Consider the following 21,289-nt stretch of genomic DNA (forward strand, 5'->3'; position numbering starts at 1 on the left):
TTATATTCTTAAAGAATCCATGTGTATATATAATTAATTTATAACTCCAAAAATGTAGCAACTAAGGATTCTTGCTTTAAATGTCGTTATGTGTATGAAACAATATTGTAGAAACTGTGTTGAATATTTACAATATAATGCATTTCTATCGTGTGTAAGATGGAAGTCCCCATACATAATACATATAAATAGTATAGCATTATTCATTATGCCTATTATCTTATCCCCTTCTCTGTCAACCCCTCAGGTAGAAACTTAACACTATCACATGTCCTGAGATAAAGAAGGTCAATCCATGAGGAAGTCTCCCAGCATGTATTCATGCTGAAATCCACAACTTTGTGAATAATGCAGTCTGTTTTACAAAGGAGCTAAAAAGGGGGTTCAGTGTGAGACAAACACACCGTGTGTGTGTGTGCATGTGTTTGTGTGTGTGTGTGTACCACAGAGAAGAGGAAGACCTGAATAATTCAGGGTTCACACAACATCCATCTCTCCTTTGTCTTCATTCTGTGGTCTACTTCCTGTATCTCTTCTGAGAAGAATAGTTGCAGTTTTCTTCTGCAATATTTATTTATACATTAGTGACCTCTGCTATTTGTAGGGTCACTGCAGTCACAACTGTGGCTGTGTTTTCCATGTTCATGTTGCTCTTCAACACCTCGTTGATGCATCAGACTAGCTTCCCGCTGATGCACAGCAATTTACGTGTACTGTATTTCATATGTATGTAATTGTCAATGCATGTCACTATCACTGTGTATCACTATCACTGTGTATCACTGTCACTGTGTATCACTGTCACTGTGTATCACTGTCACTGTGTATCGCTGTCACTGTGTATCACTATCACTGTGTATCACTGTCACTGTGTATCACTGTCACTGTGTATCACTGTCACTGTGTATCACTGTCACTGTGTATCACTGTCACTGTGTATCACTGTCACTGTGTATCACTGTCACTGTGTATCACTATCACTGTGTATCACTGTCACTGTGTGCGAGACAAAAGGTTTATGTGAAAGGTCAAGAGCAGATCATCTCTGTATCTCATAAGAACCTGACAGACCAGAAACATCTGGCCCCTGAAACCCTTCTAGTGGAATTTTACTGTCTCTTTCTGCTTACAGTATCTCACAATTATAATACATGTTTGACCTGTTGCATACTTAGAAATGTACCTGTTCTAGACAGACAGGACACCCTGAAAAGATAGATGATTAAACAGTGTGTGTGTGCATGAATGTGTCTCTCTTTCCCTACAGTGGAAAGACTGCTATGCAGATGGGCAGGGATCCGTCTGTCAGTCTGCCTCGACCAGACCTGCAGGTGGTCAGGACCCGCAGCAAGACCTACTCCAAGAGAACATCACAGACCACAGGTCAGATGGACATACAACATACTTAAAACCTACCTAAGACCTACATAACTTCCACAGACACACTACACAACACCTGACAAATACAATGTCACTAAGGCATACCCAAAAATATATTTTCACCTCTACCGTTTCCCAGTAGAACCTCTCAGGTTGCTATTGACAACACTGCCAGGTGTAAAGCACCTTAGTTGAGTCTCAGTAAGTTTAGTATTAACTTCCTCCTCCTGTTCCCGCATCAGGAACAACACAGGGCTTCAATTAGCTAATCATATTATATTCACTTCGACAGTTCACACTGACTGTACACTCTTTAAAAAAAAAGGGTTCCGAAAGGGTTCTTCCCATAGAAGAACCCTTTTTGGTTCCAGGTAACCCTTTTGGATTCCATGTAGACCCCTCTGTGGAAAGGGTTCTAGATTCCATGTAGAACCCTCTGTGGAAAGGGTTCTACATGGAACCCAAAAGGGTTTTACCTGAAACCAAAAGGGTTCTACCTAGGGTAACCACATTTAAAATACTAAAATGTGGGACAAAGGGATGATTTTGCAGGACATTCACGGGACAGTGTAGCCTGCAAAATGTGGCCTCCTGCTGTACAGAACAAGCTAATTGAAGCGCGCCTATAGGCTACTATTTTGCCTCGCGCTAAATTTGTTGATGCAGAAACAAGACCAAATGTGCTGTTTTATGAAAATCTGAGAATATTTGGCCAATGAAACATTTATGGTTTGTCTCAGGGACTGTAAACCAGTTAGGAAGGGAGATTTTTAAAACCAGATTGAGTGAACCCACTGGGCACAGACGCCTGTTCAACGTCTAGTTTTTACATTTGGTAAAAAAGCTGGATATCCAGCTTTCACTGGAACAGGCCCAGATCCACGCCTTTCGCGTGAAAAAAAGACGCCGGAAAAGGGGCCCCAGATCAGGCACCCTTCTGAAAATCCAGAGGCGAGCGAGTAAACTCCCACTGCCTCCCATTCTTCTCACTAAGCTGCAATCATTGGACAATAAAATGGATGACCTACGATTAAGATTATCCTACCAACGGATAACCTGTAACATCTTATGTTTCACCGAGACGTGGCTGAACGAAGATACGGACAACATAGAGCTAGCGGGATTTTCCATGTACCGAAGAACAGAGACGCTACCTCTGGTAAGACGAGGGGTGGGGGGGGGGGGGTGTCTTTTTGTCAATAACAGCTGGTGCGCTAATTTTAAAGACATCTCGGGGTATTGCTCACCTGAGGTATAGTACCTTATAATAAAATGTAGACCGCACTATCTACCAAGAGAGTTCTCATCTGTATTTTCATAGCCGTTTATTTACCACCACAAAACAAAGCTGGTACTAAGACCGCTCTCAACCAACTCTATAAGGCCAAAAGCAAAGAAGAAAACGCTCACCCAGAAGTGGCGCTCCTAGTGGCCGGGGACTTTAATGCAGGCAAACTTAAATAATTTTTACCCAATTTTTACCAGCATGTCACATGTGCAACCAGGGGGATAATAATCCTAGATCACCTTTACTCCACACACAGAGATGCATACAAAGCTCTCACCCACCCTCCATTTGGCAAATCCAACCATAATTCTATTCTCCTGATTCCTGCTTACAAGCAAAAACTAAAACAGGAAGTACCAGGGACTCGCTCAATATGGAAGTGGTCAGATGACGCGGATGCTATACTACAGGATTGTTTTGCTAGCACAGACTGGAATATGTTCCGGGATTCATCCAATGGCATTGAGGAATACACCACCTCAGTCATAGGCTTCTTCAATAAGAGCATCGATGACACTCGTCGGATGTGGCAGGGCTTGAAAACTACTACAGACTACAAAGGGAAACCCAGACGCGAGCTGCCCAGTGACGCGAGCTTACCAGGCGAGCTAAATGCCTTTTATGCTCGCTTCGAGGCAAGCAACACTGAAGCATGCACGAGAGTACCAGCTGTTCTGGATAACTATGTGATAACACTCTCGGTAGCTGATGTGAACAAAACCTTTAAATAGTTCAACATTCAAAGCCGCTGGGCCAGATGGATTGCAAGGGCGTGTACACAAAGCATGTGCGGACAAACTGTCAAGTGTCTACTCTGACATTTTCAACCTTTCCCTGACCAAGTCTGTAATACCTTCATGTTTCAAGCAGACCAACATAGTCCCTGTGCCCAAGGAAGCGAAGGTAACCTGCCTAAATGATTACCACCCTGTGGCACTCACGTTGGTAGCCATGAAGTGCTTTGACAGGCTGGTCATGGCTCACATCAACAGCATCCTCCCGGACACCCTAGACCCACTCCAATTCGCATACCGCCCCAACAGATCCACAGATGACGCAGTCTCAATCTCACTCCACTCCGCCCTTTCTCATCTGGACAAAAGGAATACCTATGTGAGAATGCTGTTCATTGACTACAGCTCAGCATTCAACACCATAGTGCCCACGAAGCTCCTCACTAAGGTAAGGACTCTAGGACTAAACACCTCCCTCTGCAACTGGATCCTGGACTTCCTGACGGGCCACCCCCAGGTGGTAAGAGTCTGCCACGCTGATCCAGGGGTGTGTACTTAGTTCCCTCCTGTACTCCCTGTTCACTCATGACTGCATGGCCAGGCATGACTCCAACATCATCATTAAGTTTGCTGACGACACAACAGTGGTAGGCCTGATTACCAACAGAGATGAGACTGCCTATAGGGAGGAGGCCAGAGAACTGGCAGTGTGGTACCAGGACAACAACCTCTCCCTCAATGTGAGCAAGACTAAGGAGCTGATCGTGGACTACAGGAAAAGGTGGGCCGAACAGGCCCCCATTAACATTAACGGGGCTGTAGTGGAGCGGGTCGAGTTTCAAGTTCCTTGGTGTCCACATCACCAACAAATTATCATGGTCCAAACATACCAAGACAGTCGATAAGAGGGCACAACAAAACATTTTCCCCTTCAGGAGACTGAAAAGATTCGGCATGGTTCCCCAGATCCTCAAAACGTTCTACAGCTGCACCATTGAGAGCATCCTCACCGGTTGCATCACCGCCTGGCATGGCAACTGCTCGGCGTCTGACTGTAAGGCGCCACAGAGGGTTGTGTGAACAGCCCAAAACATCACTAGGGCCAAGCTTCCTGCCATCCAGGACCTATATAATAGGCGTGTCAGAGGAAAGCCAATAAAATTGTCAGAGACTCCAGTCACCCAAGTTATAGACTGTTTTCTCTGCTTCCACACAGCAAGCGGTACCGGTGTGCCAAGTCTAGGACCAAAAGGTTCCTCAACAGCTTCTACCCCCAAGCCATCAGACTGCTGAACAATTCATAAAATCGCCACCAGACAATTTACATTGACCCCCCTTTTGTACACTCGCTGTTTGTTTGTTACCTATTCATAGTCATTTCACCCCACCTACATGTACAGATTACCTCAACTAGCCTGTACCCCTGCACACTGACTCGGTACCGGTGCCCCCTGTATATAGCCTCGTTATTGTTATTCTATTGTTACTTTTTATTATTACTTTTTATTTTAGCCTACTTGGTAAATATGATCTTCTTCTTGAACTGCACTGTTGGTTATAAAGGTTAAGTAGGCATTTCACGGTAAAGTCTACACCTGTTGTATTCGGCGCATGTGACAAATAAAATTGGATTTGAAACAATGGAAAGAAAGAGGGAGGTTGGTTCAGCATTCAACCTTACAGAACATATGTTTTCCTTATAGGACTGAACAATGTGAATCGGTCCAACACAAAGACGGAGAATGAAGAAAAAGAGGGAACGACTAAGATTACAGCACAGTCAGCTTTGAAGAGGTATCAGACATGGGCAAGTGATGTGAGAGGAAAATGTAGAAAACAGTGTACGAATTAGAGAGGTGTTCAGTTTGAAACAAATGGAAAGGGGACTAAGACAGAAGGAAAGAAGGATAAATTGAGATGGATTGAGAGAATGCTTTTCCAATATCAGATAGTATCCTTGACAGCTCTTCGTACAACTGCTTAGCCCAGACCAAATACAGTCATGGTTGTATTTGTTTACCTGTTGTTTATTTGTTTATTGACCTTTAGCTCCATAGTAACCAAGACAGAGAATGGTGATCCAGAGGAACAGCGAGGGAAGCCCAGTGCACCATGGGATGAGAATGCCCCACAATGGTACAGTACTGTCTTTGCTCTAGGATGGATTGTATTGGTCATGTCGGACATGTACACATTACAATAGTTATTCCTGCTATGTGTTTGCATTGGTTACATCATTCATATTTGGTGGATTAAACATCAGCACACACACACGTGAGACAGGCAGGAGAGGGATGGCAGCTAGGGTTAAGTAGATGTCCTTGTTCACCTTACTCACGACAACAACTGAGGAACAGAGCAAAGCACACATTTCATCAATGTAGGAGGCTAAACATAGAAAACCCTCCCAGCGGCTTTATCAAATTCACTGCTGGAAGCTGTATGTGTGAGAGCACAGTGACAGCCAGTTTGTGTCTATACGTCTCCCTCGTTCACAGTAGCGTGGTCCCAGATCTGTTAATACTGTCATGCCAAACAATGACCATAGGAGTTGGCAACACATTACAAACAGATCTGGGACCAGGCTAAGTTCATAGTGTTTGCACAGTAGCATGGAGACAGAGGCAAAGAAATTGGTATTGGTATTTTATTAGGATCCCCATTAGCTGTTGCAAAGCAGCTACTCTTTCTGGGGTCCCCACAAAACATGATATAATACAGAATGACATCATACAGAACATCAATAGACAAGAACAGCTCAAGGACAGAACTACATAAAAAAAATTGAAAAAGGCACACATAGCCTACATATCAATGCATACAGTGCCTTGCGAAAGTATTCGGCCCCCTTGAACTTTGCGACCTTTTGCCACTTTTCAGGCTTCAAACATAAAGATATAAAACTGTATTTTTTTTGTGAAGAATCAACAACAAGTGGGACACAATCATGAAGTGGAACGACATTTATTGGATATTTCAAACTTTTTTAACAAATCAAAAACTGAAAAATTGGGCGTGCAAAATTATTCAGCCCCCTTAAGTTAATACTTTGTAGCGCCACCTTTTGCTGCGATTACAGCTGTAAGTCGCTTGGGGTATGTCTCTATCAGTTTTGCACATCGAGAGACTGAAATTTTTTCCCATTCCTCCTTGCAAAACAGCTCGAGCTCAGTGAGGTTGGATGGAGAGCATTTGTGAACAGCAGTTTTCAGTTATTTCCACAGATTCTCGATTGGATTCAGGTCTGGACTTTGACTTGGCCATTCTAACACCTGGATATGTTTATTTTTGAACCATTCCATTGTAGATTTTGCTTTATGTTTTGGATCATTGTCTTGTTGGAAGACAAATCTCCGTCCCAGTCTCAGGTCTTTTGCAGACTCCATCAGGTTTTCTTCCAGAATGGTCCTGTATTTGGCTCCATCCATCTTCCCATCAATTTTAACCATCTTCCCTGTCCCTGCTGAAGAAAAGCAGGCCCAAACCATGATGCTGCCACCACCATGTTTGACAGTGGGGATGGTGTGTCCAGCTGTGTTGCTTTTACGCCAAACATAACGTTTTGCATTGTTGCCAAAAAGTTCAATTTTGGTTTCATCTGACCAGAGCACTTTCTTCCACATGTTTGGTGTGTCTCCCAGGTGGCTTGTGGCAAACTTTAAACAACACTTTTTATGGATATCTTTAAGAAATGGCTTTCTTCTTGCCACTCTTCCATAAAGGCCAGATTTGTGCAATATACGACTGATTGTTGTCCTATGGACAGAGTCTCCCACCTCAGCTGTAGATCTCTGCAGTTCATCCAGAGTGATCATGGGCCCCTTGGCTGCATCTCTGATCAGTCTTCTCCTTGTATGAGCTGAAAGTTTAGAGGGACGGCCAGGTCTTGGTAGATTTGCAGTGGTCTGATACTCCTTCCATTTCAATATTATCGCTTGCACAGTGCTCCTTGGGATGTTTAAAGCTTGGGAAATCTTTTTGTATCCAAATCCGGCTTTAAACTTCTTCACAACAGTATCTCGGACCTGCCTGGTGTGTTCCTTGTTCTTCATGATGCTCTCTGCGCTTTTAACGGACCTCTGAGACTATCACAGTGCAGGTGCATTTATACGGAGACTTGATTACACACAGGTGGATTGTATTTATCATCATTAGTCATTTAGGTCAACATTGGATCATTCAGAGATCCTCACTGAACTTCTGGAGAGAGTTTGCTGCACTGAAAGTAAAGGGGCTGAATAATTTTGCACGCCCAATTTTTCAGTTTTTGATTTGTTAAAAAAAGTTTTAAATATCCAATAAATGTCGTTCCACTTCATGATTGTGTCCCACTTGTTGTTGATTCTTCACAAAAAAATACAGTTTTATATCTTTATGTTTGAAGCCTGAAATGTGGCAAAAGGTCGCAAAGTTCAAGGGGGCCGAATACTTTCGCAAGGCACTGTACACACAAACTATTTAGCGATGGGACTGTGTGGCTCAGTTGGTAGCGCATGGCATTTCCAACACCAGGGTTGTGGGTTTGATTCTCACTGGCGACCACTACTAAGGAATATAGAAATACGACTGGAAGTCGCTCTGGATAAGAGCTTCTGCTAAATGACAAAAATGTAACAGAACTGCCCATTCATATTCATCTTGTTGAACTTGCAGAGCCGGTCTTCGTACAGAATTTCACCCTACTCCCTACATAGTGCTGTACTTTTGACCAGAGCCCTGATGAAAAGTAGTGCACTACATAGGGAATAGGTTGCCATTTCAGACATAGCCACTGTCTTCTGATGATAATTTAGTATTATCCAAGGCTATTTGCATATCAATGAGCTGGTTTCAACATTATTTCATCTCCATATTGATTTGTGTTATCTTGAGGCTGCGATGTGCTCCCTCTTTCCCTCTCAGGGGGCTGTGAGTGTGTGTATGTGTGTGTACGTGTGTGTGTGTGTGTGTACATGTGTGTGTGTACGTGTGTGCGTGTGTGTGTGTGTGTCAGAGGGGCCTTATCTGAAACTAATGAATGCAGACAGACAGGATGTGTGTGAGGCCTGGGGTCACTAACCAGCAGCCATTGGTGTGACCTGTTGCCTTGGCATTTAGATATATCCTCTGAGACTATGACGTCATCATCCTGCCATTTACTGACGTATCTGTGTCATTGTGGTTATGGCTAGGTGAAGAGGAATGTTGTCGTTTGTATCAGCGTGATGACTAAGGACTATACTTCAGAGTTTGTTTTTGCCAACAGATTATTCACTATATATGTGAATTATTGACAGCTAGCTGCCTGTCCTGATGGTAATTCTGATCAAGTTTCCTTGTTTTCCTCCCCAGTGGACTGTACAACACAGCAAACCAGCGAACCAAGTCGCCCAAATTTCTCAAAGCACGTGGTCGCACCCCTTCAGCAGGCAGCGGGAAGGAAACGTCCCAGAACCCACGCTGGTGTGTAGCCTTCTCCTATGACCTTTCACCTATGACATGTCAACCCACCTCACCTCTCCCCCCAATAGCTCAGCTGACACTAGCATGTACTGTCCATCAACTGTCCATGTGTACCTTATGCTCAGGGACGTCATGCCTCCCAAAAATCAGAGGGAGCCCAAAGTACATGAGGATACCTGGGGGGCTGGTCAGGAGGGTAGCCCCCCCTTTCGGAAGTTGGACATTTTTGCATTTTCAAAACACCTGAAACATCTTTTTCCTGTAATCTAGAGCCATAATAATTATGCATATTTCTATGTAAAAAAAACATATTTTTCTGCATATCTAAGCATACCTCTTGAGCTGTCTGTATCCTTCTGACTGGTGTTAATTTTTTTAAAGAAACTAAATATGCTTCTCTGCTAAAATCTGGGTAAAAGATTGAAAGGAATGTGAGTCTTATTCAGCACATTTAGTAATTACTTGCTTTTCTAATGTCTACCAACCTTGCCAGCAGGCATGCCAGCTAGTTTGAAAGTTAGACAAGCTAGCTACTCTAACTTGATTGATATCCTGAAATGGCTTCTTGGTAGCTAGTTATCAGGTTGGGAGATTGGTAACCTATCTAGGTTAGCTAAAGACAACTTCATCAAATTGATAGGTGGATAGTAGTATTACAGAGAAACACCAACAGGACAAATCTGAGGGGGCACGTGGCCATGTGACCTCTATAGGTATGACACCTGTGCTGGTAGAGATGTGTTCCCTTCACCTAGCTAACCTAGGACATTTCACCTGTGCTGCCAATAACTGACAGTTATATGGACTGTCCATAACCTGACCAGCTGTGCTTCTTGTGCAGGTAGAAAGTGAACATTGGGTAGTGGCAGAAGAGAAAAAGAGGGGACAAGACTCGGGTAGCGGCAGAAGAGGAGAGGAGGAGACAGGACTCGGGTAGTGGCAGAAGAGGAGAGGAGGAGACAGGACTCGCGTAGTGGCAGAAGAGAAGAGGAGGAGACAGGACTCGGGTAGTGGCAGGAGAGGAGGAGACAGGACTCGGGTAGTGGCAGAAGAGGAGAGGAGGAGACAAGACTCAGGTAGTGGCAGAAGAGAAGAGGAGGAGACAGGACTCAGGTAGTGGCAGAAGAGGAGAGGAGGAGACAAGACTCAGGTAGTGGCAGAAGAGAAGAGGAGGAGACAGGACTCAGGTAGTGGCAGAAGAGAAGAGGAGGAGACAGGACTCGGGTAGTGGCAGAAGAGGAGAGGAGGAGACAAGACTCAGGTAGTGGCAGAAGAGAAGAGGAGGAGACAGGACTCAGGTAGTGGCAGAAGAGGAGAGGAGGAGACAAGACTCAGGTAGTGGCAGAAGAGAAGAGGAGGAGACAGGACTCAGGTAGTGGCAGAAGAGGAGAGGAGGAGACAAGACTCAGGTAGTGGCAGAAGAGAAGAGGAGGAGACAGGACTCGGGTAGAGGCAGAAGAGGAGAGGAGGAGACAGGACTCGGGTAGTGGCAGAAGAGGAGAGGAGGAGACAGGACTCGGGTAGTGGCAGAAGAGGAGGAGACAGGACTCGGGTAGTGGCAGAAGAGTAGAGGAGGAGACAGGACTCGGGTAGTGGCAGAAGAGGAGAGGAGGAGACAGGACTCGGGTAGTGGCAGAAGAGGAGAGGAGGAGACAAGACTCAGGTAGTGGCAGAAGAGAAGAGGAGGAGACAGGACTCAGGTAGTGGCAGAAGAGGAGAGGAGGAGACAAGACTCAGGTAGTGGCAGAAGAGAAGAGGAGGAGACAGGACTCAGGTAGTGGCAGAAGAGGAGAGGAGGAGACAAGACTCAGGTAGTGGCAGAAGAGAAGAGGAGGAGACAGGACTCGGGTAGAGCCAGAAGAGGAGAGGAGGAGACAGGACTCGGGTAGTGGCAGAAGAGGAGAGGAGGAGACAGGACTCGGGTAGTGGCAGAAGAGGAAGAGACAGGACTCGGGTAGTGGCAGAAGAGGAGAGAAGGAGACAGGACTCGGGTAGTGGCAGAAGAGGAGAGGAGGAGACAGGACTCAGGTAGTGGCAGAAGAGAAGAGAGGAGACAGGACTCGGGTAGTGGCAGAAGAGGAGAGGAGGAGACAGGACTCAGGTAGTGGCAGAAGAGGAGAGGAGGAGACAGGACTCGGGTAGTGGCAGAAGAGGAGGAGACAGGACTCGGGTAGTGGCAGAAGAGTAGAGGAGGAGACAGGACTCGGGTAGTGGCAGAAGAGGAGAGGAGGAGACAGGACTCGGGTAGTGGCAGAAGAGGAGAGGAGGAGACAAGACTCAGGTAGTGGCAGAAGAGAAGAGGAGGAGACAGGACTCAGGTAGTGGCAGAAGAGGAGAGGAGGAGACAAGACTCAGGTAGTGGCAGAAGAGAAGAGGAGGAGACAGGACTCAGGTAGTGGCAGAAGAGGAGAGGAGGAGACAAGACTCAGGTAGTGGCAGAAGAGAAGAGGAGGAGACAGGACTCAGGTAGAGGCAGAAGAGGAGAGGAGGAGACAGGACTCGGGTAGTGGCAGAAGAGGAGAGGAGGAGACAGGACTCGGGTAGTGGCAGAAGAGGAAGAGACAGGACTTGGGTAGTGGCAGAAGAGGAGAGAAGGAGACAGGACTCGGGTAGTGGCAGAAGAGGAGAGGAGGAGACAGGACTCAGGTAGTGGCAGAAGAGAAGAGAGGAGACAGGACTCGGGTAGTGGCAGAAGAGGAGAGGAGGAGACAGGACTCAGGTAGTGGCAGAAGAGGAGAGGAGACAGGACTTGGGTAGTGGCAGAAGAGGAGAGGAGGAGACAGGACTCAGGTAGTGGCAGAAGAGGAGAGGAGGAGACAAGACTCAGGTAGTGGCAGAAGAGGAGAGGAGGAGACATGACTCTGGTAGTGGCAGAAGAGGAGAGAAGGAGACAGGACTCGGGTAGTGGCAGAAGAGGAGAGGAGGAGACAGGACTCGGGTAGTGGCAGAAGAGGACGGGAGGGGACAGGAATCGGGTAGTGGCAGAAGAGGAGGAGACCGGACTCAGGTAGTGGCAGAAGAGGACGGGAGGGGACAGGAATCGGGTAGTGGCAGGAGAGGAGAGGTGGGGACAGGACTCAGGTAGTGGCGGAAGAGGACGGGAGGGGACAGGACTCTGGTAGTGGCAGAAGAGGAGAGGAGAGGAGGGGACAGGACAGGACTCCGGTAGTGGCAGAAGAGGAGAGGAGGGGACAGGACTCGGGTAGTGGCAGAAGAGAAGAAGAGGAGACAGGACTCAGGTAGTGGCAGAAGAGGACAGGAGGGGACAGGACTCTGGTAGTGGCAGAAGAGGAGAGGAGAGGAGGGGACAGGACTCAGGTAGTGGCAGAAGAGGAGAGGAGGGGAGAGGACTCAAGTAGTGGCAGAAGAGGAGAGGAGGGGACAGGACTCGGGTAGTGGCAAAAGAGACAGTGAAGGGGACAGGACTTGGGTAGTGGCAGAAGAGGAGTGGAGGGGACAGGACTCTGGTAGTGGCAGAAGAGGAGAGGAGAGGAGGGGACAGGACTCAGGTAGTGGCAGAAGAGGAGAGGAGGGGACAGGACTCAGGTAGTGGCAGAAGAGGAGAGGAGGGGACAGGACTCGGGTTGTGGCAGAAGAGGAGAGGAGGAGACAGGACACGGGTAGTGGCAGAGTAAGGGAGGAGGGGACAGGACTTGGGTAGTGGCAGATGAGGAGAGGAGGGACAGGACTTAGGTAATGGAAGAAGAGGAGAGGAGGGGACAGGACTCCGGTAGTGGCAGAAGAGGAGAGGAGGGGACAGGACTCGGGTAGTGGCAGAAGAGGAGAGGAGGGGACAGGACTCTGGTAGTGGCAGAAGAGGAGAGGAGAGGAGGGGACAGGACAGGACTCCGGTAGTGGCAGAAGAGGAGAGGAGGGGACAGGACTCAGGTAGTGGCAGAAGAGGAGAGGAGGGGACAGGACTCGGGTATTGGCAGAAGAGAAGAAGAGGAGACAGGACTCAGGTAGTGGCAGAAGAGGACAGGAGGGGACAGGACTCTGGTAGTGGCAGAAGAGGAGAGGAGAGGAGGGGACAGGACTCAGGTAGTGGCAGAACAGGAGAGGAGGGGACAGGACTCAAGTAGTGGCAGAAGAGGAGAGGAGGGGACAGGACTCGGGTAGTGGCAATAGAGACAGTGGAGGGGACAGGACTTGGGTAGTGGCAGAAGAGGAGAGGAGGGGACAGGACTCTGGTAGTGGCAGAAGAGGAGAGGAGAGGAGGGGACAGGACTCAGGTAGTGGCAGAAGAGGAGAGGAGGGGACAGGATTCAGGTAGTGGCAGAAGAGGAGAGGAGGGGACAGGACTCGGTAGTGGCAGAAGAGGAGAGGAGGGGACAGGACTCGGGTAGTGGCAGAATAAGGGAGGAGGGGACAGGACTCGGGTAGTGGCAGAATATGGGAGGAGGGGACAGGACTCGGGTAGTGGCAGAATAAGGGAGGAGGGGACAGGACTTGGGTAGTGGCAGATGAGGAGAGGAGGGACAGGACTTAGGTAATGGAAGAAGAGGAGAGGAGGGGACAGGACTCCGGTAGTGGCAGAAGAGGAGAGGAGGCGACAGGACTCGGGTAGTGGCAGAAGAGGAGAGGAGGGGACAGGACTCTGGTAGTGGCAGAAGAGGAGAGGAGAGGAGGGGACAGGACTCAGGTAGTGGCAAAAGAGGAGAGGAGGGGACAGGACAGGACTCAGGTAGTGGCAGATGAGACAGAGCAGGGGACAGGACTCAATTGCTCTTAAATACAAGTAAAACTAAATGCATGCTCTTCAACCGATCACTACCTGCACCTACCCGCCTGTCCAACATCACTACTCTGGACGGCTCTGACTTAGAATACGTGGACAACTACAAATACTTAGGTGTCTGGTTAGACTGTAAACTCTCCTTCCAGACCCATATCAAACATCTCCAATCCAAAGTTAAATCTAGAATTGGCTTCCTATTTCGCAACAAAGCATCCTTCACTCATGCTGCCAAACATACCCTTGTAAAACTGACCATCCTACCAATCCTCGACTTTGGCGATGTAATTTACAAAATAGCCTCCAATACCCTACTCAACAAATTGGATGCAGTCTATCACAGTGCAATCCGTTTTGTCACCAAAGCCCCATATACTACCCACCATTGCGACCTGTACGCTCTCGTTGGCTGGCCCTCGCTTCATACTCGTCGCCAAACCCACTGGCTCCATGTCATCTACAAGACCCTGCTAGGTAAAGTCCCCCCTTATCTCAGCTCGCTGGTCACCATAGCATCTCCCACCTGTAGCACACGCTCCAGCAGGTATATCTCTCTGGTCACCCCCAAAACCAATTCTTTCTTTGGCCGTCTCTCTTTCCAGTTCTCTGCTGCCAATGACTGGAATGAACTACAAAAATCTCTGAAACTGGAAACACTTATCTCCCTCACTAGCTTTAAGCACCAACTGTCAGAGCAGCTCACAGATTACTGCACCTGTACATAGCCCACCTATAATTTAGCCCTATCAACTACCTCTTTCCCAACTGTATTTAATTTATTTATTTATTTTGCTCCTTTGCACCCCATTATTTTTATTTCTACTTTGCACATTCTTCCATTGCAAAACTACCATTCCAGTGTTTTACTTGCTATATTGTATTTACCTTGCCACCAAGGCCTTTTTTTGCCTTTACCTCCCTTCTCACCTCATTTGCTCACATTGTATATAGACTTGTTTATACTTTATTATTGACTGTATGTTTGTTTTACTCCATGTGTAACTCTGTGTTGTTGTATCTGTCGAACTGCTTTGCTTTATCTTGGCCAGGTCGCAATTGTAAATGAGAACTTGTTCTCAACTTGCCTACCTGGTTAAATAAAGGTAAAATAAATAAAAAAATAAATAAAAATAAAAAAGTAGTGGCAGACGAGACAGAGCAGGGGACAGGACTCAAGTAGTGGCAGAAGAGACAGAGCAGGGGACAGGACTCAAGTAGTGGCAGAAGAGACAGAGCAGGGGACAGGACTCAAGTAGTGGCAGAAGAGACAGAGCAGGGGACAGGACTCAAGTAGTGGCAGAAGAGACAGAGCAGGGGACAGGACTCAAGTAGTGGCAGAAGAGACAGAGCAGGGGACAGGACTCAAGTAGTGGCAGAAGAGACAGAGCAGGGGACAGGACTCAAGTAGTGGCAGAAGAGGAGAGGAGTTGACAGGACTCGGGTAGTGGCAGAATAAGGGAGGAGGGGACAGGACTCGGGTAGTGGCAGAATATGGGAGGAGGGGACAGGACTCGGGTAGCTGCAGAATAAGGGAGGAGGGGACAGGACTTGGGTAGTGGCAGATGAGGAGAGGAGGGACAGGACTTAGGTAATGGAAGAAGAGGAGAGGAGGGGACAGGACTCCGGTAGTGGCAGAAGAGGAGAGGAGGGGACAGGACTCGGGTAGTGGCGGAAGAGGAGAGGAGGGGACAGGACTCTGGTAGTGGCAGAAGAGGAGAGGAGAGGAGGGGACAGGACAGGACTCCGGTAGTGGCAGAAGAGGAGAGGAGGGGACAGGACTCAGGTAGTGGCAGAAGAGGAGAGGAGGGGACAGGACTCGGGTAGTGGCAGAAGAGAAGAAGAGGAGACAGGACTCAGGTAGTGGCAGAAGAGGACAGGAGGGGACAGGACTCTGGTAGTGGCAGAAGAGGAGAGGAGAGGAGGGGACAGGACTCAGGTAGTGGCAGAAGAGGAGAGGAGGGGACAGGACTCAAGTAGTGGCAGAAGAGGAGAGGAGGGGACAGGACTCAGGTAGTGGCAGAAGAGGAGAGGAGGGGACAGGACTCGGGTAGTGGCAAAAGAGACAGTGGAGGGGACAGGACTTGGGTAGTGGCAGAAAAAGAGAGGAGGGGACAGGACTCTGGTAGTGGCAGAAGAGGAGAGGAGAGGAGGGGACAGGACTCAGGTAGTGGCAGAAGAGGAGAGGAGGGGACAGGACTCAGGTAGTGGCAGAAGAGGAGAGGAGGGGACAGGACTCAGGTAGTGGCAGAAGAGGAGAGGAGGGGACAGGACTCGGGTAGTGGCAAAAGAGACAGTGGAGGGGACAGGACTTGGGTAGTGGCAGAAAAAGAGAGGAAGGGACAGGACTCAGGTAGTGGCAGAAGAGGAGAGGAGGGGACAGGACTCAGGTAGTGGCAGAAGAGGAGAGGAGGGGACAGGACTCGGGTAGTGGCAGAAGAAGAGAGGAGGGGACAGGACTCGGGTAGTGGCAAAAGAGACATTGGAGGGGACAGGACTTGGGTAGTGGCAGAAGAGGAGAGGAAGGGACGGGACTCGGGTAGTGGCAGAAAAGGAGATGAAGGGACAGGACTCAGGTAGTGGCAGAAGAGGAGAGGAGGGGACAGGACTCAGGTAGTGGCAGAAGAGGAGAGGACAGAACTCGGGTTGTGGCAGAATAGGAGAGAAGGGGACAGGACTCGGTTAGTGGCAGACGAGGAGAGGAGGGGACAGGACTCGGGTAGTGGCAAAAGAGCAGAGGAGGGGACAGGACAGGACTCTGGTAGTGGCAGATGAGACAGAGCAGGGGACAGGACTCAAGTAGTGGCAGACGAGACAGAGCAGGGGACAGGACTCAAGTAGTGGCAGAAGAGACAGAGCAGGGGACAGGACTCAAGTAGTGGCAGAAGAGACAGAGCAGGGGACAGGACTCAAGTAGTGGCAGAAGAGACAGAGCAGGGGACAGGACTCAAGTAGTGGCAGAAGAGGAGAGGAGTGGACAGGACTCGGGTAGTGGCAGAATAAGGGAGGAGGGGACAGGACTCGGGTAGTGGCAGAATATGGGAGGAGGGGACAGGACTCGGGTAGTGGCAGAATAAGGGAGGAGGGGACAGGACTTGGGTAGTGGCAGAAGAGGAGAGGAGGGACAGGACTTAGGTAATGGAAGAAGAGGAGAGGAGGGGACAGGACTCCGGTAGTGGCAGAAGAGGAGAGGAGGGGACAGGACTCGGGTAGTGGCAGAAGAGGAGAGGACAGAACTCAGGTAGTTGCAGAAGAGGAGAGGAGGGGACAGGACTCAAATAGTGGCAGAAGAGGAGAGGACAGGACTCGGGTTGTGGCAGAATAGGAGAGAAGGGGACAGGACTCGGTTAGTGGCAGACGAGGAGAGGAGGGGACAGGACTCGGGTAGTGGCAAAAGAGCAGAGGAGGGGACAGGACAGGACTCAGGTAGTGGCAGATGAGACAGAGCAGGGGACAGGACTCAAGTAGTGGCAGACGAGACAGAGCAGGGGACAGGACTCAAGTAGTGGCAGAAGAGACAGAGCAGGGGACAGGACTCAAGTAGTGGCAGAAGAGACAGAGCAGGGGACAGGACTCAAGTAGTGGCAGAAGAGACAGAGCAGGGGACAGGACTCAAGTAGTGGCAGAAGAGGAGAGGAGTGGACAGGACTCGGGTAGTGGCAGAATAAGGGAGGAGGGGACAGGACTCGGGTAGTGGCAGAATATGGGAGGAGGGGACAGGACTCGGGTAGTGGCAGAATAAGGGAGGAGGGGACAGGACTTGGGTAGTGGCAGAAGAGGAGAGGAGGGACAGGACTTAGGTAATGGAAGAAGAGGAGAGGAGGGGACAGGACTCCGGTAGTGGCAGAAGAGGAGAGGAGGGGACAGGACTCGGGTAGTGGCAGAAGAGGAGAGGACAGAACTCAGGTAGTTGCAGAAGAGGAGAGGAGGGGACAGGACTCAAATAGTGGCAGAAGAGGAGAGGACAGGACTCGGGTTGTGGCAGAATAGGAGAGAAGGGGACAGGACTCGGTTAGTGGCAGACGAGGAGAGGAGGGGACAGGACTCGGGTAGTGGCAAAAGAGCAGAGGAGGGGACAGGACAGGACTCAGGTAGTGGCAGATGAGACAGAGCAGGGGACAGGACTCAAGTAGTGGCAGACGAGACAGAGCAGGGGACAGGACTCAAGTAGTGGCAGAAGAGGAGAGGAGTGGACAGGACTCGGGTAGTGGCAGAATAAGGGAGGAGGGGACAGGACTCGGGTAGTGGCAGAATAAGGGAGGAGGGGACAGGACTTGGGTAGTGGCAGAAGAGGAGAGGAGGGACAGGACTTAGGTAATGGAAGAAGAGGAGAGGAGGGGACAGGACTCCGGTAGTGGCAGAAGAGGAGAGGAGGGGACAGGACTCGGGTAGTGGCAAAAGAGAAGAGGAGGGGACAGGACTCGGGTAGTGGCAGAAGAGGAGAGGAGGGGACAGGACTCGGGTAGTGGCAGAAGAGGAGAGGAGGAGACAGGACTCGGGTAGTGGCAAAAGAGAAGAGGAGGGGACAGGACTCGGGTAGTGGCAGAAGAGGAGAGGAGGGACAGGACTCAGGTAGTGGCAGAAGAGGAGAGGAGGGACAGGACTCAGGTAGTGGCAGAAGAGGAGAGGAGGGGACAGGACTCGGGTAGTGGCAGAAGAGGAGAGGAGGGGACAGGACTCAAGTAGTGGCAGAAGAGGAGAGGAGGGGACAGGACTCAAGTAGTGGCAGAAGAGGAGAGGAGGGGACAGGACTCAAGTAGTGGCAGAAGAGGAGAGGAGGGGACAGGACTCCGGTAGTGGCAGAAGAGGAGAGGAGGGGACAGGACTCGGTTAGTGGCAGAAGAGGAGAGGAGGGGACAGGACTCAGGTAGTGGCAAAAGAGAAGAGGAGGGGACAGGACTCGGGTAGTGGCAGAAGAGGAGAGGAGGGACAGGACTCAGGTAGTGGCAGAAGAGGAGAGGAGGGGACAGGACTCAAGTAGTGGCAGAAGAGGAGAGGAGGGACAGGACTCAAGTAGTGGCAGAAGAGGAGAGGAGGGACAGGACTCAAGTAGTGGCAGAAGAGGAGAGGAGGGGACAGGACTCAAGTAGTGGCAGAAAAGGAGAAGAGGGGACAGGACTCAAGTAGTGGCAGAAGAGGAGAGGAGGGGACAGGACTCAAGTAGTGGCAGAAGAGGAGAGGACTGGACTCAGGAGGCGGCAGAAAAGAGGAGGACAGGAGAATACATCTATGTTGCTCTTTCAGTAATTTCCCCTTTGAAAAGTACATATGGGATAATGTTGCCCTCTAGTGGTTTAATGTGGAACTAACTGTAGAGCCTGTACAGTTCTTGCTCCACTATTAGCATTACGCACAATATTGTGGGTATGTGTATACCAAAACATGCTTACCTTATAACAGCTGATAATTGTTCCTATACAAGCAGTTAATTACCAAATAAATAAATACATGTGTCTATACTGTACTGAAGCTACTGCAAAGGTCACATAGTAGTGTGTTTGTATGAAGTTGACCATTCTAGTAATCAAATACCAGATTTGTACTTCATGTTATTTTAATATGAATGAGTGATAAAGGTTAGTCTGGGCTGTGTCTGTTGTGGGGCAGAGATGCAGAATTTCTGGGTAGAAACCCTGAATCAGATTACCCCCTGGGTTTGTGGCCAATGAAGCACTCTCTTTGAATAGATACCAATTATCATAAATCATAGTGGGACAGATGCTCTCACTTTTAAGTCAGAGTCATTCATGTTTAGGTTGATGATTAAAACATGTCAAACTCATCAACACTCTCTGTTTAATAGTAGTTGTAACATGACAGTGACATTCCTCTGATGTCTAATAGTAACAACATGACAGTGACTCTCTGATAATAACATGACAGTAATAACTTCTGTGATATGATCCCTCAGGAAAGGCCAGGCCAGTGATCCAACAGATCCCCCGAACCAGAACGATCAGCAAAGGAGGTACAGTTAGCTTACAGTACTGCATGCGAAATTCTTCAGTTCTGAACCTCTGTCCTCTCTGCAACTAAAGGGTCACATCTTTACATCCCTACGTTCCACACAGACTTAGACAAGTCAGATAAACCCAGTGACTTGCCAAGATTGTCATTGATGTGCTGTGTTGTAATGTAGCAGCACCACAAATCCACCGTTGGAGCTCTACAGGGATGACGATCTAGTCAGTGTGTGGTTCTGTTTTTCAGCAGTTACATTAGCCAAGTTCTGGAGTCATTTCTCTAACAGTAAAAGTTAACATTTGTCCTCTCTCTGACAGGTCATACACAAACAACATTCCATCTCATTTATTTGACCCTCGTCAACTTTTAACCTCGTTTTATTCACCGCTGCCCACCCGCAGGTCACGCTCCCGTGGCAACACCAGTAGTGGCAGCGAGTCCGAGACCTCCACCCGAGAGCATCGTAAAAAGAGGAACCGGTGAGTGATGCCACTCTGCTTTCCCTACAAAGAGACATATCTGTACATATAGCCATTAAATATACAGAATAAAGATATATAGTAAACCGCTACTACTACCTCCTATTTTGTACATAGTAGTACCACTAAAAGTACATAGTAATATTTCTCAAGGGTGACAGCCATTCCATAGTAAACTACAACTCTATCATATGGGGGTATAGCTCCCAAGACGACTATTTCCCTAAGCCAGTGTCTGTAAGGGAAGTATGTATTGAAGAAATACAGCATATAATCAGGCTGCTATTGTCCTCTGAATGATATGTTGAGACCCACAATGGTTCCCTAGCTGTGTCATACGATACACGATACACTATAGACAGCCTCAAGTGTCTGAATATCTCATGATGGAGCTAAAGTAATTAGGAAGGAAACGAAAGAGTATATTTCATGGAAATTGTATCTGTTGTGACAGTAAAAATAGTGATGTACTGTATGTACAATATCGTTTTTTCAAGTTTCTAGTTTTAGTATGACATGCACATGTACAGTGAAATGCCTTTCTTGACAGCTCTAAACCCAACACTGCAGTAATCAATAACAATTTAATACTAAAAATAACATAAGGTAGAAAAAAACAAAATAAATAAAAATAAGAAGAACACGAGAAAGTAAGTAAGTAAGTAAGCTTATATATACACTATATACACTGAAGATACCAAACATTAGGAACCCTTTCTGTACAAGGTGTTGAAAGTGTTCCACGAGGATGCTGGACCATGTGGACTCCAAGGCTTCCCACAGTTGTGTCAAGTTGGCTGGATGTCCTATGTGTGGTGGACCATTCTTGATACACATGGGAAACTGTTAAGTGTGAAAAACCCAGCAGCGTTGCAGTTCTTGACATAAACCAGTGCGCCTGGCACATATTACCATACCGCGTTCTACCATACCGCGTTCAAAGGCACTTACATTTTTTGTCTTGCCCATTTACCGTCAGTGGCACACATACACAATCCATGTCTCTCTTGTTTCAAGGCTTAAAAAGCCTTCTTTAAGTCTCCTCCCATTCATCTACACTGATTGAAGTGGATTTAACAGGTGACATCAATAAGGGATCATAGCTTTCACCTGGATTCACCTGGTCAGTCTATGTCATGGAAAAAGCAGGTGTCTTAATGTTTTGTATACTCAGTGTATCGGGGCAGTCAGTTCTAGTACCATATGTACAATGTGCAGGGATACATACTGGAGTCATAGATGTAGATATGTATAGGGGTATGGTGACTAG

At 48.2% G+C, this 21,289-nt stretch overlaps 1 protein-coding gene across 2 annotated transcripts in view; it reads left to right on the forward strand.

Annotated features, from left to right (window-relative positions):
* LOC110536794 (band 4.1-like protein 4) overlaps positions 1–21,289 on the forward strand; it is a 105,510-nt gene that overhangs the window by 74,866 nt on the left and 9,355 nt on the right. For both annotated transcript variants that reach the window (XM_036936998.1, XM_036936999.1), the window contains 6 exons: positions 1,268–1,383; positions 5,106–5,196; positions 5,452–5,538; positions 8,734–8,844; positions 19,488–19,544; positions 19,942–20,019. In XM_036936998.1, the coding sequence (XP_036792893.1) occupies positions 1,268–1,383; positions 5,106–5,196; positions 5,452–5,538; positions 8,734–8,844; positions 19,488–19,544; positions 19,942–20,019 (540 nt within the window). The remainder of the gene's footprint in view (positions 1–1,267; positions 1,384–5,105; positions 5,197–5,451; positions 5,539–8,733; positions 8,845–19,487; positions 19,545–19,941; positions 20,020–21,289) is intronic.

The sequence above is a fragment of the Oncorhynchus mykiss genome, chromosome 12 (assembly GCF_013265735.2).
Source record: "Oncorhynchus mykiss isolate Arlee chromosome 12, USDA_OmykA_1.1, whole genome shotgun sequence".
NCBI lineage: Eukaryota > Metazoa > Chordata > Actinopteri > Salmoniformes > Salmonidae > Oncorhynchus > Oncorhynchus mykiss.